The 13,668-nt window shown below is 38.2% G+C and overlaps 1 protein-coding gene across 1 annotated transcript in view; it reads right to left on the reverse strand.

Annotated features, from left to right (window-relative positions):
* Nucleotides 1-10,732, reverse strand: part of LOC120781590 (insulin receptor substrate 1) — a 179,206-nt gene extending 168,474 nt beyond the window's left edge. Inside the window, 1 exon segment of the mRNA XM_040113825.1 lies at nucleotides 10,594-10,732. Within this exon segment, the coding sequence (XP_039969759.1) occupies nucleotides 10,594-10,605 (12 nt within the window). The 5' untranslated portion in view covers nucleotides 10,606-10,732.
* Nucleotides 10,733-13,668: the final 2,936 nt, after the last annotated feature.

A 13,668-nucleotide genomic window follows, 5' to 3' on the forward strand; every position in this document is an offset into this window, starting at 1 on the left:
AAGAACGATCCTCGTAGTGTTGGACCTGTCAAAAGCGTTTGACACGGTCAATCACACAACGCTACTGCAGGACATCGAAACAACTACGCTCCCTCCAGGGCTAAAGAGGTGGACCATGAACTATCTGAGCGGTCCGCAGTCATCCGTACTATTTCGAGGTAAAACATCTAAACTGAGAAGAATTAAACAGGGGGTTCCGCAGGGTGGTGTCCTCTCCCCACTACTGTTTAACTTCTACATCTCGAAACTCCCACAACCACCAGAAGGAGTTTCCATAACCTCGTACGCTGATGACTGCACGATATTGGCGTCGGGCAATGGAATCGATGGCATGTGTTCGAAGGTAAACAGCTACCTCTCCGACCTTTCTCGTTTCCTCACTGCACGAAATCTCACACTTTCCCCCACCAAATCCACAGCGACCATATTCACAAACTGGACGAAGGAGTATAGACTTGAGCTTAACATTGCACTCGACGGCGTCAAAATTCCGACTGTCAACAATCCTAAGATTTTAGGTGTAACATTCGACAGTCTATGCTCCTTCTCTCCTCATACGACCGCGATTATCGCCAAAGTACAGAGCCGCAACAAAATCCTCAAGTCGCTAGCCGGCAGCACATGGGGAAAAGACAAAGAAACGTTGTTGGCAACATACAAGGCAATCGGCCGGCCGGTCCTCAATTACGCAGCCCCCATATGGTCGCCTGGATGCAGTGGTACGCAGATGAGGAAACTACAGACCTGTCAGAACACTGCACTCCGGGTCCGGACCCGTATGACCCCGTCGAAACAGCACGTTTCTTGGGCCTACCGTTAGAAGACATCGACGACAACACAAATGACATTTACCATCCCAACGGGGATTAGATTTCCGTTAAAACAACAACAACAACATGGATTGCCGGCCGAGCTATTGAAACATGGCGGCGAAGAAGTGAAAAGGAGCATGTATCAGCATCATTTAAAATATGGTCGGACGAAAGCATGCCTTAAGCCCACCGCCAACAAACTAATTGGACCTTATCAGTATGGATTTAGACCTGGAAAATCAACAACCAAACAGATATTGGAAAAGACAAGTGAGAAAAGAATCGACACACACCACCTCTTCGTCAATTTCAAAGCTGCTTTTGACAGCACGAAAAGGAGCTGTCTTTAAGCTGCGATGTCTGAATTTGGTATCCCCGCAAAAGTAATACAGCTGTGTAAACTGACGTTGAATAACAGCAAAAGCTTCGCCAGGATCGGGAAAAACCTCTCCGAGCCGTTCGATACGAAACGAGGTTTCAGACAAGGCGACTTCCTATCGTGCGACTTCTTCAATCTGCTGCTGGAGAAAATAATTCGAGCTGCAGAACTTAATCAAACAAGTACAATTTTCTATAAGAGTGCACCTGTGGTATGCTGATGACATCGATATCATTGGCCTCAACACCCAAGCCATTAGTTCTGCTTTCTCCACACTAGATAAAGTCGGATTGATACAAATTAGTGAATTTTTAAACGCGAATATTTTAAAAAGTATAAGCCTTGACAACAATATTTTTACATTCCTCCTCTGGAGAAGCTTCCCTATCAGTGCAAACCCATTTATACGGGAATTCGTTGTCAGTCCCCGGCCCCCAAAGTAATAGAAATCGTGCCGAACTAAGATTGCTCAACAAAAAAGACTTTCAGCTAATTGATCATATTTTCTTAGTATCCAATAGCAGCGCCCCATTTCCTCATAATTGTTAGCACATACATAAATAAAATCCACTATAAGTGTAAAAAGTAATTTTTTAAATATACATAGATATCTTACTTAAAAAACTGCAAAAAGTGTAAAATGCGAATTTGTTTAAATTATAATGTGAATTTTGCAGTTTATTTTACTGATTTTGAATTGAAAAAATTGGGTATTGGCTCGAATAAGTTTATTTTTCGAGCGCGGCCGAAGGGCGCCAACGCAGAAAGGAGCATTATGCGAAACATTGTGAAATACTATAGGGGTAGTCTCTTGCTCTTGCAAAACCCATGCACGGTGCATGAATTTTCTACTTGGTGCAACAACACAACAACAAAAACACGCAGAAAATTATTTGCAACGGCTCTAAAATATGTCAGACCAAAACCCATGTTAATTTTCGTGCAATGACACGTAAAAATATAATTGCAACCCTGTTTTACCTGTTATTTTACATAAAGACATATTATGCCGTTAAATTGTTGAAGAATATAAGTTTCAAATAGATTTTATAATTTCTACTTAAATTATAAAGATTTGTTACAGTTTTTTGTTAAGAATGAATACCGAATGTGCGCCAATTCACAATAGTAATTTTCAAGAAATTGATCGAATCAGCCGTTCATATATCAATATAAAGAAAACCCACTGACAGTAAATAAATAAAAGAGTCGGCTTTAGAATACCGTCCCAGGATTTTGGGAATAATATGGGTATAGTCGTGTAGAGGAGATTCTCCAGATAAAGAGTATATATAGTTATAGCCCAAAAAATACGTACTTGAAATAGTGGTAATTTTCAACTTTAAATGCAAATAACTCGAAAACCTCGATCTGGAGAGCCACCATTATCCGACCATACCACTTATGTATATTCCCGAAATTCTGGGACGGTATTCGGTTGCGATTTAGAATAGCATCCTCCGATTTCGGGGTTAAAATGGGTAAAGTTCAAAAATTCAACTATTTAAAATTCGTGCTTCTCCGATTTATAATCATTTTACACTTATATATATAACTTTTATATCCACTAACACCTTGCTAATTCGTTTCAAATTATTTATTTTATATTAAATAGTTCAAAAATAAGTTTAATCCCATATCAAACTTTGTTGAAATCCATTTATTCATACAATAAGAAAATTATTGCAAACAAGCAAACAATTAGTGTTACCATATTTTGTAATGGAGTAAAAATAAGAAAAAAGAAAGATTATGACGTCATAACTAAATTCATTATCGTGTGATCAGAATTCTCATTACCTTGATAAATCAAGGTGTTGTATCGGCCAGGGTTATTTTTTTTGAAGCGCGGCCGAACGCCGCCATCGTAGAAAGGAGTTGAACGCAAAGGAACTGAGCACGCACAGGTGTTGGCCCGACCGAGGGTTATTTTTTTGAAGCACGGCCAAAGGCCTCCAACGCAAACAGTAGTTCAACGCAAAAGAACTGAGCACGCCCAGGTGTTGGTACGACCGAGGGTTATTTTTTTGAAGGTGCCCTAAGGCCGCCAATGCAGAAAGAAATTCGGGCCGGCTTTAGTATACCATCCCACGATTTCAGGGTTAATAGTTATTTGGTTGGATAGGGCTGATGCTCCAGATTAAGAAAATATATTATTATAGCCGCCGCAAACTTATAGTTTTCGAGTTATATGCATTTCGTCGCAAATTTCGCAAATTTAATTTTGCTATTTCTCGATTTATAGTAACTTTTTCTTTCATATTATGCACTTTTTATACTCTTACACTTCACTTCAATATTTCAACATATTGATATTTCTGTGAAATATGTAAGTAAGGTAACACTCATTATTAGTTAGAATGCAACCCTTTTGTTATTGTGTGAACAAAAATAATTCAACAAAAGTTAAATATTGATAAAAAGTTATTTTTGCCCTATATAATATAAAATAAATGATTAGAAATGAATTAGTGAAGTCTTAGTGGTTATAAAAATTTAAAATTAAGGTATAAAATTCATTATAAATCGGAGAAACACTCGTTTTAAATAGTTGATTTTTTTAGCTTGAAATGCAAATATCTCAAAACCCATAAGTCAGCGGAGACTATACACATATATTTTTTTTTGATCTGGAAGACCTAGCGCCTGAAATACGCATCTCATGGCAAAATGTATAAAACAAAAGTTATTTGTCACGTCATTTGCTACCGAAATGATGTATGTGATCATGGCCGTACGACGAACCGTTCCCGAGATACGAGCGAAAATGCAGCGCGCCACAGCGTAAGGTGAAAATTGTTGCAGCTCTCAGCTAACCTGTATTGGTCACCCAGAACCCACCGCGTGGAGGTGGCTGCTCTTCGGGTTCCTCCCAAGCCCAACCCAACCGACCAACCATATGTCAGGCCTGTTTTAGTCTGAATCTGTGTCAAATTTATTGATAAAATCAGATTTTGTACTAAGCTTTGGCACTTGTTGCCTAGATTTAAGTGTAGAGCGTATAAAACGATCACGAGATTGGGGGCCAATAACTTTAGAAGATGCCTCTGTCACCAGTTGTGCTAAGCTGGGTCGGATTAATAACCTCAGAAGGTAATTGGCAGGATGGAAAACTTTCAAATTTGACAAAAGGCAACTTCTCACAATCAGGGAGCAGTTTACCTATGTCGCCAGAGAATGTATGTGGTCTCTTTGAGACACCGTCTATGTGTTCGAAAAGAGCACGAAATGGAATTTCGTTGAAATGTAGAAGACAAACAACCCACTGTTATGGCCTACCTATTCTTTCTTCTATTTTCCGAATGATTCCACCATTCCAACCTGCGTTCGTGTTGGTGCCATCAACACCGACAACTTCTAGGTGTTCCACATCAACTGAATTGTCTTGTAAATGTTGCCATATAGCTTGCGTCTCATCCTCAGCTGACCCGGAAGGAGAGGTGACGTGGCCAAAGTAATGACATCCAGGTTCCGCTATAAGAGAAATATGTTCCTCTTTGACAGTGTCGCGGTAGTATTTTTCACCTTCGCTGACTTGTGTAAGTGTATTGTCTTTGCGGCCGTCAAAATAGAGCCCATATACAGAGTCAATACTTTCGGTGTTTTGGAGCTTAACTCCAACACTTTTTTTTGCCCGACTAATCTTGCATTTGTCAGTGACAAAGCTAGCCTGATCCTCTGTTATCAAACACGCTTTTTTGGCATCCAGAAAAGCAGATGAAACAATCAAGGCCGCTGCTCTATCACTTACTCCAAATCTTTGGGCAGCTAAAGCAGTGTGTTCAAATACTAGTGTGTTTTTTTGGTTTAAGAGGATGGAAGAGAAAATTCATCGTCAGCATCGTTTTTGGAAGAATCCATGTGCGACGCACCTACATTGTTGTCATCTGTATGAGAGTCTGGCTGATCTGAACGGTCACGTGTTCTAGCTGATACTTTTCTGGTAAGTGTTGATGTTGAATGACGTTTTGAAAGCTTTTCTTTACGTTCATTTTTCTTTATCTTTTTTGTTTCAGGTAGATCCAATGCGACCAATTCTTCTGGTTCTCTGGTCCAAGAGAAATGGTTGTTTATTGGTAGGAACTTTCCTTTCCTTTGGACAAGTGCAAGAAGAAAAAAAAATGCATTTACAAGCAGCGATGTCAAATAATTTACCGGCAGAAGAGACAAAGTCGTCTCTTTTAAAGCTCAAACCTATTGGGTTCCTTAAAAACATTTGTTTAAGAGTCAGAAATTTCCGAAGAGCAGCCACCTCCACGCGGTGGGTTCTGGGTGACCAATACAGGTTAACTGAGAGCTGCAACAATTTTCACCGTGCGCTGTGGCGCGCTGCATTTTCGCTCGTATCTCGGGAACGGTTCGTCGTACGGCCATGATCAAGTATACCATTTCGGTAGCAAATTACGTGACAAATAACTTTTGTTTTATACATTTTGCCATGAGATGCGTATTTCAGGCGCTAGGTAGACAATTTCATGATTTTAGGCGAATTTCCGAAATTTCAAGGCCGGAGTTGGGGTTGAAGATGCAATCCGATCTCAAAACAAAAAGTCGCATTGGAATCAGGAAGTACTAAGGCAACTTTTCCGCACTATTAGAAATGCCGCATCGAAAAAAGTCCGGAATCGACCCACACTAGCCGACAGCTCGAAACGCGGGAGAGACTTGATCTTCAGTGGAGCCACTCTAGACTTTGCAGTAAGCAGCATACATTTAGTACCACTAGCAGATTGGCTTCGTATGTATATGCAGCACCTATACGCTCTTAGTGAGGCGTCGGCGAATCCATGTATTTGGCAAATGGCACTCAACTCAACGTTGCATTCCACATCTTATTGATGAGAGCTGCAGTAGGTTGGCTTTAATGCTCTACCAGCTAGTGTCAAGGCGCAATGGAATCAACTCATCCCAATCTAGTTTTTGGATCTAAAGCTCTTACAATAAGATATTTGCTTTCATAACTAGTGGGCCTAGTAATCCAAGACGAACAAAAAGGGTGCAGAAACTGATACAATGTTTCGTTTAGTAGCTCGCAGATCATTGAAATTGTCATCTAAAACAAATCGAAACTAACCCTCTTTCGGCAACCAATGGATTCCTAACGTTATAGTGGAATTTTTGTCATTGAAACTTAATGACTTTTCAGTGCAATCACTGTCGAAAAATTTAGGGTGGTTTGAAAACTTGAATCTGCCGAGTTTAATATTTGAATGACCTCACTTCTCAAAAGATCTAGAGACTCAAAATTTTCGGACCCTGTTAACGAATCATCAACATAAACGTCTCTTTTTATGGCCAATGAACTGAGAGGATATTTAATTGTATTAGCATCGCTGAGCATTTGAAACACAGAAAAATTGTTAAAAATCCTACATATTTACTGTTTAAGATGTGGCAAGGCTCGTTTTCCTCATAATAGTAAACAATCTAACCTTTCCAACGATGAGTGTGCTAAGTAATTTTTAAATTAATAAATTTAGGTAAAATATAGCAAAATAAAAGTGAAATGTAAGCTTATTTCAAAGCTTAGAGTGTGTATTTAAATATACAAAGTAAAAAATGTGAAAAAATTTTGTGAAACATAGAGAAATAACATGTTTTCTTAGTGCAAATTTTTGAACTTTTAATCGTGAATATTTTAAAAAATATTAGTAATTTTTACATTATTTTTGGATATTCCTCCTCTGGAGAAGCTCCTCTATCCGTACATACCCCATTTATACGGAAATTCGGTTTTTTTTACCTCGTGGCACGATTCCGATTACTTTGGCAGAGGGGTAAAAAAAAACCGAATTTCCGTATAAATGGGGTATGTGCGGATAGGGGAGCTTCTCCAGAGAAGAAATATCCAAAAATAATATAAAAATAACTTTTATTTTTTAAAATATTCACGATTAAAAGTTCAAAAATTTGCACTAATGACACATGGTATTTCTGGGCACGATTACGATTCTTGGGGCGCCGCGATTTGATTATAAAATATGTGCTCATATACCGTCCTCAGATGCATAGTTTTCGAGATATTTCACTTCAAAGCTCCACAATTTTACATGCAATTCACTCTTATTTTGTTTTGTTTTGTTTTTCTTTACATGTCATGAGAAATACCAGTGTTGCCACATATTGTCTTTTAAAAAAACTATTAAAAATTTTTCTGTTTGACATACATATATAAAGAAAATGGTACAAATGTTTTTTGTATTCAAAAAAAAAAATAACCCTCATCGATGGAAACCGGGGTATTCATAGTTTCAACAAATTTTTGATATATGTATATTCAGGACACAAAGTATGGCAACACTGCTATTTGTCATAAATGTAAACACACAAATCGCTTGAAACTTCGAATATGCAAAATTGTTTTAAAGTATATTTATTTTCTTAAAAAATATACAATTAATATAAATTTTTGATATATACGAATGTCTACAGTGTAATTAAATATATATTAATTAAAAAATGTGTGAAAAGTGGGTTAAACATAGTGAAATAACGAGCATTGTTTTAACAAATTTTTGAACTTAAATGTTAAATATCTCGAAAACTATGGGTCTGAGGACGGTATATGCGTATATATTTTTTAATCCTGAAAATCGCGGCGCCTCAAGAATCGTAATATTGCCTATTTCTCTATGTTTCACTAAATTTTTTCACGTTTTTAACTCTGTATATTTAAATATACACTCTAAACATTGAAATAAGTTCCCATTTCACTTTTATTTTGCTATATTTTACCTAAATTTATTAATTTAAAATTCACTTAGCACATCATCGTTGAAAAGGTTAGATTGTTTACAATTATGAGGAAAACGAGCCTTGCCACATCTTAAACAGCAAATATGTAGGATTTTTAACAATTTTTCTTTTTTTGTTTTTTCGCGTGATTCTTTTTTCTATATTAACTATAAAAAAATACTTTCTACATATGTATATGTGTAATATGTGATTATGTGACTGAAGTACTTTCGCGTTGTACTCCTTTCTGCGTTGGCGGCCTTCGGCCGCGCTTTAAAAAAATAACCTTGGTCGAGCGAATATCCGGGGTGGCTGTAGTACTTTCGCGTAGTACTCCTTTCTGCGTTGGCGGCCTTCGGCCGCGCTTTAAAAAATAACCCTGGTCGAGCAAATACGGGTGACTGTAGTACTTTCGCGTAGTACTCCTTTCTGCGTTGGCGGCCTTCGGCCGCGCTTTAAAAAAATAACTTTGGTCGAGGGAATACCCGGGGTGACTTAAATACTTTCGCGTAGTACTCCTTTCTGCAATGGCGGCCTTCGGCCCCGCTTTAAAAAAATAACCCTGGTCGAGCGAATACCCGGGGTGACTGTAGTACTATCACGTAGTACTCCTTTCTGCGTTGGCGTCCTTCGGCCGCGCTCTAAACAAATAACTCTGGCCGAGCGAATACCCGGGGTGACTAAAGTACTTTCGTGTAGTACTCCTTTCTGCGTTTGCGGCCTTCGGCCGGTCTCTAAAAAAATAACTCTGGCCGAGCGAATACCCGGGGTGACTAAAGTACTTTCGCGTAGTACTCCTTTCTGCGTTAAAAATAAAAAAATATATTGACATTTTGTTATAAAGTGGTGAAAGTGGTTATATTCTTTGGTTATTATGCACTCATATTCAAACAAAATTTATGTTTTCGTTATAAAATTGATAAATTTTGATTATTATTTCTGTCAGCGATTTCCATTTATTTTTTATTATACATTGGTTTGTATATTAGGTGACGATATATATATATATATTATATTTAAAATATGAGTTTGAGTGCATAATAACCAAAAAATATAACTACTTTATATCCAAAACTCAAATTTTGTTTCAATATGAGTGCATGATAACTAAAAAATATAGCCACTTTATATCCAATATTCAAACAAAATTTAAGTTTTCGTTATAAAATTTATACATTTTGGTTATTATATCTGTCAGCGATTTCAATTTGTATGTATTTTAGGTGACGATATATATATTATTATATTTAAAATATGAGTTTTGGATATAAAGTGGTTATATTTTACGGTTATCATGCACTCGTACATATTGAAACTAAATTTGAATTTTCGTACTGTACTTTAACATTACACTTTATTACGTAACATTATTATATAATATTACTTATACATATGTATGTATAATATTGTTATATAATATTACTAATTCATGTATATAATATTACTTACTTACTTAATAAATTTAAAAAAGAAAATATCCATATGCATGAATAGAGGAATTTTTGCGAAAAAAAGGAATTTCAGCGAATTGCCTTGTCATCACATGGCAGCGCTCCATTTCTTCGTAATTTTTGGTAAACAAATGAGGTTCAAACGAGTGTAAAATGTAATTTTTAAAATAAAGATTTCTTCGGTAAAAAGACTGTTAAAAGTGTAAAATGTGGATTTATTTTAAAGTTTATAGTTTAATTTAACTAAATTGAAATGAAAAATGTGAGTAAAGTGTGTTTAATGTGGTAAAATAGCTTGTTGAAATGTTCGAATTTTGGGAATTTTAAGGAACTTCAAGGTCGAATATCTCGAAAACTAAGCGTTTGCGGTACCTATATATTTTTTAATCAGGAGGACTTCCTCTTTCCAAAGGTACCTTCAAATCGCGGCACCAAAGAAATCGGAATTGTGCCATAATCGGAATCGTGCCAATAAAAAAACATATAAAAAAATTGATAGTATAAATATTTTTAATTTTTTTTTATCTTAGTTTAAAAATTGCCTAAAATTTATGCGTCTAGACCAGAATACCCCCTTAAATCCCGAAATGGGGGTTGTTATTCTATAATTCACCGGTACCTATGAAGTCTCCTAAAGAAATCGTTAGTCAAATATATTTGAGATACATACATAAGTATGTGCATTTGCTGCGAAGTATTCAGCCGATAATAATATGATGTCTAATGAAACATATGTATGTACTTCCGTTTATGAATATACATATGTATGCCAACAATAATAAAGGCATTGCATTATTTGCCTATACTATGCTGGGTATAATGTTATTTGATATAGAATAAATGTGTAGGCATCATTTTTTAAAGATTTTTTAGTTAGGGTAAAGCGCAGTACAGCATAGCATAAATGTTTATATGTATATGCATATGTGTACACACATACATATGTGAATATTAACAAGGTAGCTAATAAGTACATACTTATGTCCACATATAAATATTCAATGATGTTATATTTCGTCCACCATTGTTTTAGTTTGCAATTTCATCATTTTACATACATAGTTAATATTTAATGCAAGATACACATCGGTGCAACTTTTTTCGAATTTATTATATCAAACACATTTATACAATTTACGCCACACACATCTTCATTAATCACAATGTAAGCTGCACTTTAAAATCAAAACAAAAATTTGCCATGATAAAAGCGTACCTTTTTACGCATAAAAAATACACAATTCGTATATTTATGGTTATAAATAGAAATAAAGAATTTATTAACCGCTAATATTTCGCGACAAACAGAAGCAAACACCAAATGTAAAAATCATATGCATATTGTAAGCAATAACAAAACTCGTATACTGCGTACTACACTATTGGAATTTGTGGAATTCATTTCCCTTGGCAGTGCTGCCACCACAAAAAGGTTCTGTGAACACAATTTTTTACAATTTGGCTGGATTTCTTTTTTACAATATATGCAGTAATATCTTCTGACATACATTTTTTTAATGGGGCGAGACAACATAGAAAAACTTCCCAATAGCCTACACATGAAAAGAAACACAAACACTTTTTAATTCCTAGAATCGATTTAATTTATTATTTCATGGTAAAAGAGTTTTATGGAAAAGAAACATACAACACGAATACAAGTTAGCTAACTAATTACCAACAGGTTATCAGTAATCAGTGCATTCGTTATGCGATAGGTTAGTTTTGTTGTAGCATCAGGAAAAAAGTAACGTAACGTCACGGCCGGCCCTTTAATTGGGAAGGTGCCGCTGCCCAGCTGGTTAATGTCCTCGGTAGAGTGAAGGCTGATATTACCGCCGTCCGCGAAATGCGATGGACAGGACAAGGACTGAGACGAGTAGGTCAATGTGGCATTTACTACAGTGGCCATATAAAGGAGCGCAAGTTTGGTGTGGCATTTGTGATGGACGGAGACTCCTTGCCGAGTACTATCATTCACTCCGGTGAATGAACGTCTAGCCACAATCCGCATCAAAGCGAGGTTCTTCAACATATCGCTGATTTGCGCCCACTCCCCGACGGAAGAGAAGGACGATGTGACCAAAGATGCCTTCCACGAGTGCTTGGAGCGCACTTATGAGAACTGCCCCCGTCAGGATGTCAAAATCGTGCTTGGCGACATTAACGCCAGGGTGGGCATGGGAGGTATCTATGGCGCAACAGTCGGTAACTTCAGCCTCCACGAGGAAATATCTCTAAATGCGTTGAGGCTGATCAAATTAGCCCGCGCCCCGAAATATGGTTATCTGTAGTACTAGATTTTAGGAAAATTCATCAAGCCGCCTGGCTGTCTCCGGATCAAAAAACCACCAACCACATCGATCATGTTGTGATAGACGGAAGACAGGTCTCCAGCTTGACAAGCTGGCCGACAGGAGTAATGCTCGAAAATTCTACGAAAAAATATGACGGATATTAAAAGGTTTCAAGACCTCCAAAGGTGACCTAGTGACCGATGCCAATAGCATATTAAAATTATGGAATGGCAGTGAACGCACAACGACAGGAGAAGGCGAACCCGATTCTATAATCGCTGACGATGGAGAAGACGTTCCATTGTCCGACCATGAAGAAATTCGAATAGCAATTACCCGTCTGAAGAACAACAAAGCAGAGGTGGCCGATGGATTGCCGACCGAGCTATTTAAACACGGCGATTAAGAACTGATAAGGAGCATGCATCAGCTTCCAACGATTGGAATTTAAGTGTGCTCTCTCCAATCCATAAAAAAGAAGAGCCCACAATTTGAGCCAACTCCCGTGAGATAAGCCTCCTTAACATCGCGTATAAAGTTCTATCGAGCGTATTGTGTGAAAGATTAAAGCCCATCGTCAACAAACTGATTGGACCTTATCAGTGTGGCTTAAGACCTGGCAAACCAACAACCAACCAGATATTAACAAGCGCCAAATTTTGGAAAAGACCTGTGAAAGGGGAATCGACACACACCACCTCTTCGTCGATTTCAAAGCTGCTTGCGACAGCACGAAAAGGAGCTACCTTTATGCCGCGATGTCTGAATTTGGTATCCCCGCAAAACTAATACGACTGTGTAAACTGACGTTGAGTAACACGAAAAGCTCCGTCAGAATCGGGAAGGACCTCTCCGAGCCGTTCGATACCAAACGAGGTTTCAGACAAGGCGATTCCCTATCGTGCGCCTACTTCAATCTGCTGCTGGAGAAAATAATTCGAGCTGCAGAACTTAATCGAGCAGGTACAATATTTTATAAGAGTGTACAGCTGCTGGCGTATGCCGATGATATTGATATCATCGGCCTCAACGCCCGCCCCGTTAGTTCTGCTTTCTCCAGACTGGACAAGGAAGCAAAGCAAATGGGTCTGGCAGTGAATCAGGACAGGACGAAATATTTCCTGGCATCAAACAAACAGTCGTCGCACTCGCGAATTGGCTCCCACGTCACTGTTAAAAGTCATAACTTTGAAGTCTATTTGAAACTATCTGTTTCGTCTATCTTGAAACCAGCGTAAACACCACCAACAATGCCAGCCTGGAAATCCAACGCAGGATAACTCTTGCTAACAGGTACTACTTCGGACTAAGAAGGCAATTGAGAAGTAAAGTCGTCTCTTGACGAACAAAAACCAAACTCTTTACGTCGCTCATTATTCCCGTCGTGTTATATGGTGCAGAGCCTTGGACGATGGCAACAATCAAATGAAAGTTCTGCGAAAGATTTATGGTCCTTTGTGCGTTGGCCACGGCGAATATCGCATTCGATGGCACGATGAGCTGTATGAGTTATTCGAAGACATTGACATAGTTCAGCCAATTAAGAGACAGCGGCTACGCTGGCTAGGTCATGTTGTCCGAATAGAAGAAAACACTCCAGGTCTGAAAGTATTCGAAACATTACCCGCCGGGGGCAGCAAAGGAAGAGGAAGACTTCCACTCCGTTGGAAGGACCAGGTGGAGAAGGACTTGGCTACGCTTGGAATATCCAATTGGCGTCACATAGCGAAAAGAAGAAACAACTGGCGCTTTGTTGTTAACTCGGCTATAATCGCATAAGCGGTGTCTACGCCAGTAAAGAAGAAAAAGTAGAAGGCGTCATGGAAGGTATTTTCCGGAATAGCCTTGAGAGGCGAGGTGCATGATACTTCGATCCCTTTGTCCTCTCAAATGTTTGCCTTTCATCGGCTTTTCATGCAAGGAAACAAAAAAGTGTTCGGGGTGCTGCATCAGAGCTTTACCGTGGCTGCGGAAGCGTTGGGTTGCCGGCCTTG

Source organism: Bactrocera tryoni, unplaced genomic scaffold (assembly GCF_016617805.1).
Source record: "Bactrocera tryoni isolate S06 unplaced genomic scaffold, CSIRO_BtryS06_freeze2 scaffold_7, whole genome shotgun sequence".
Taxonomy (NCBI): domain Eukaryota; kingdom Metazoa; phylum Arthropoda; class Insecta; order Diptera; family Tephritidae; genus Bactrocera; species Bactrocera tryoni.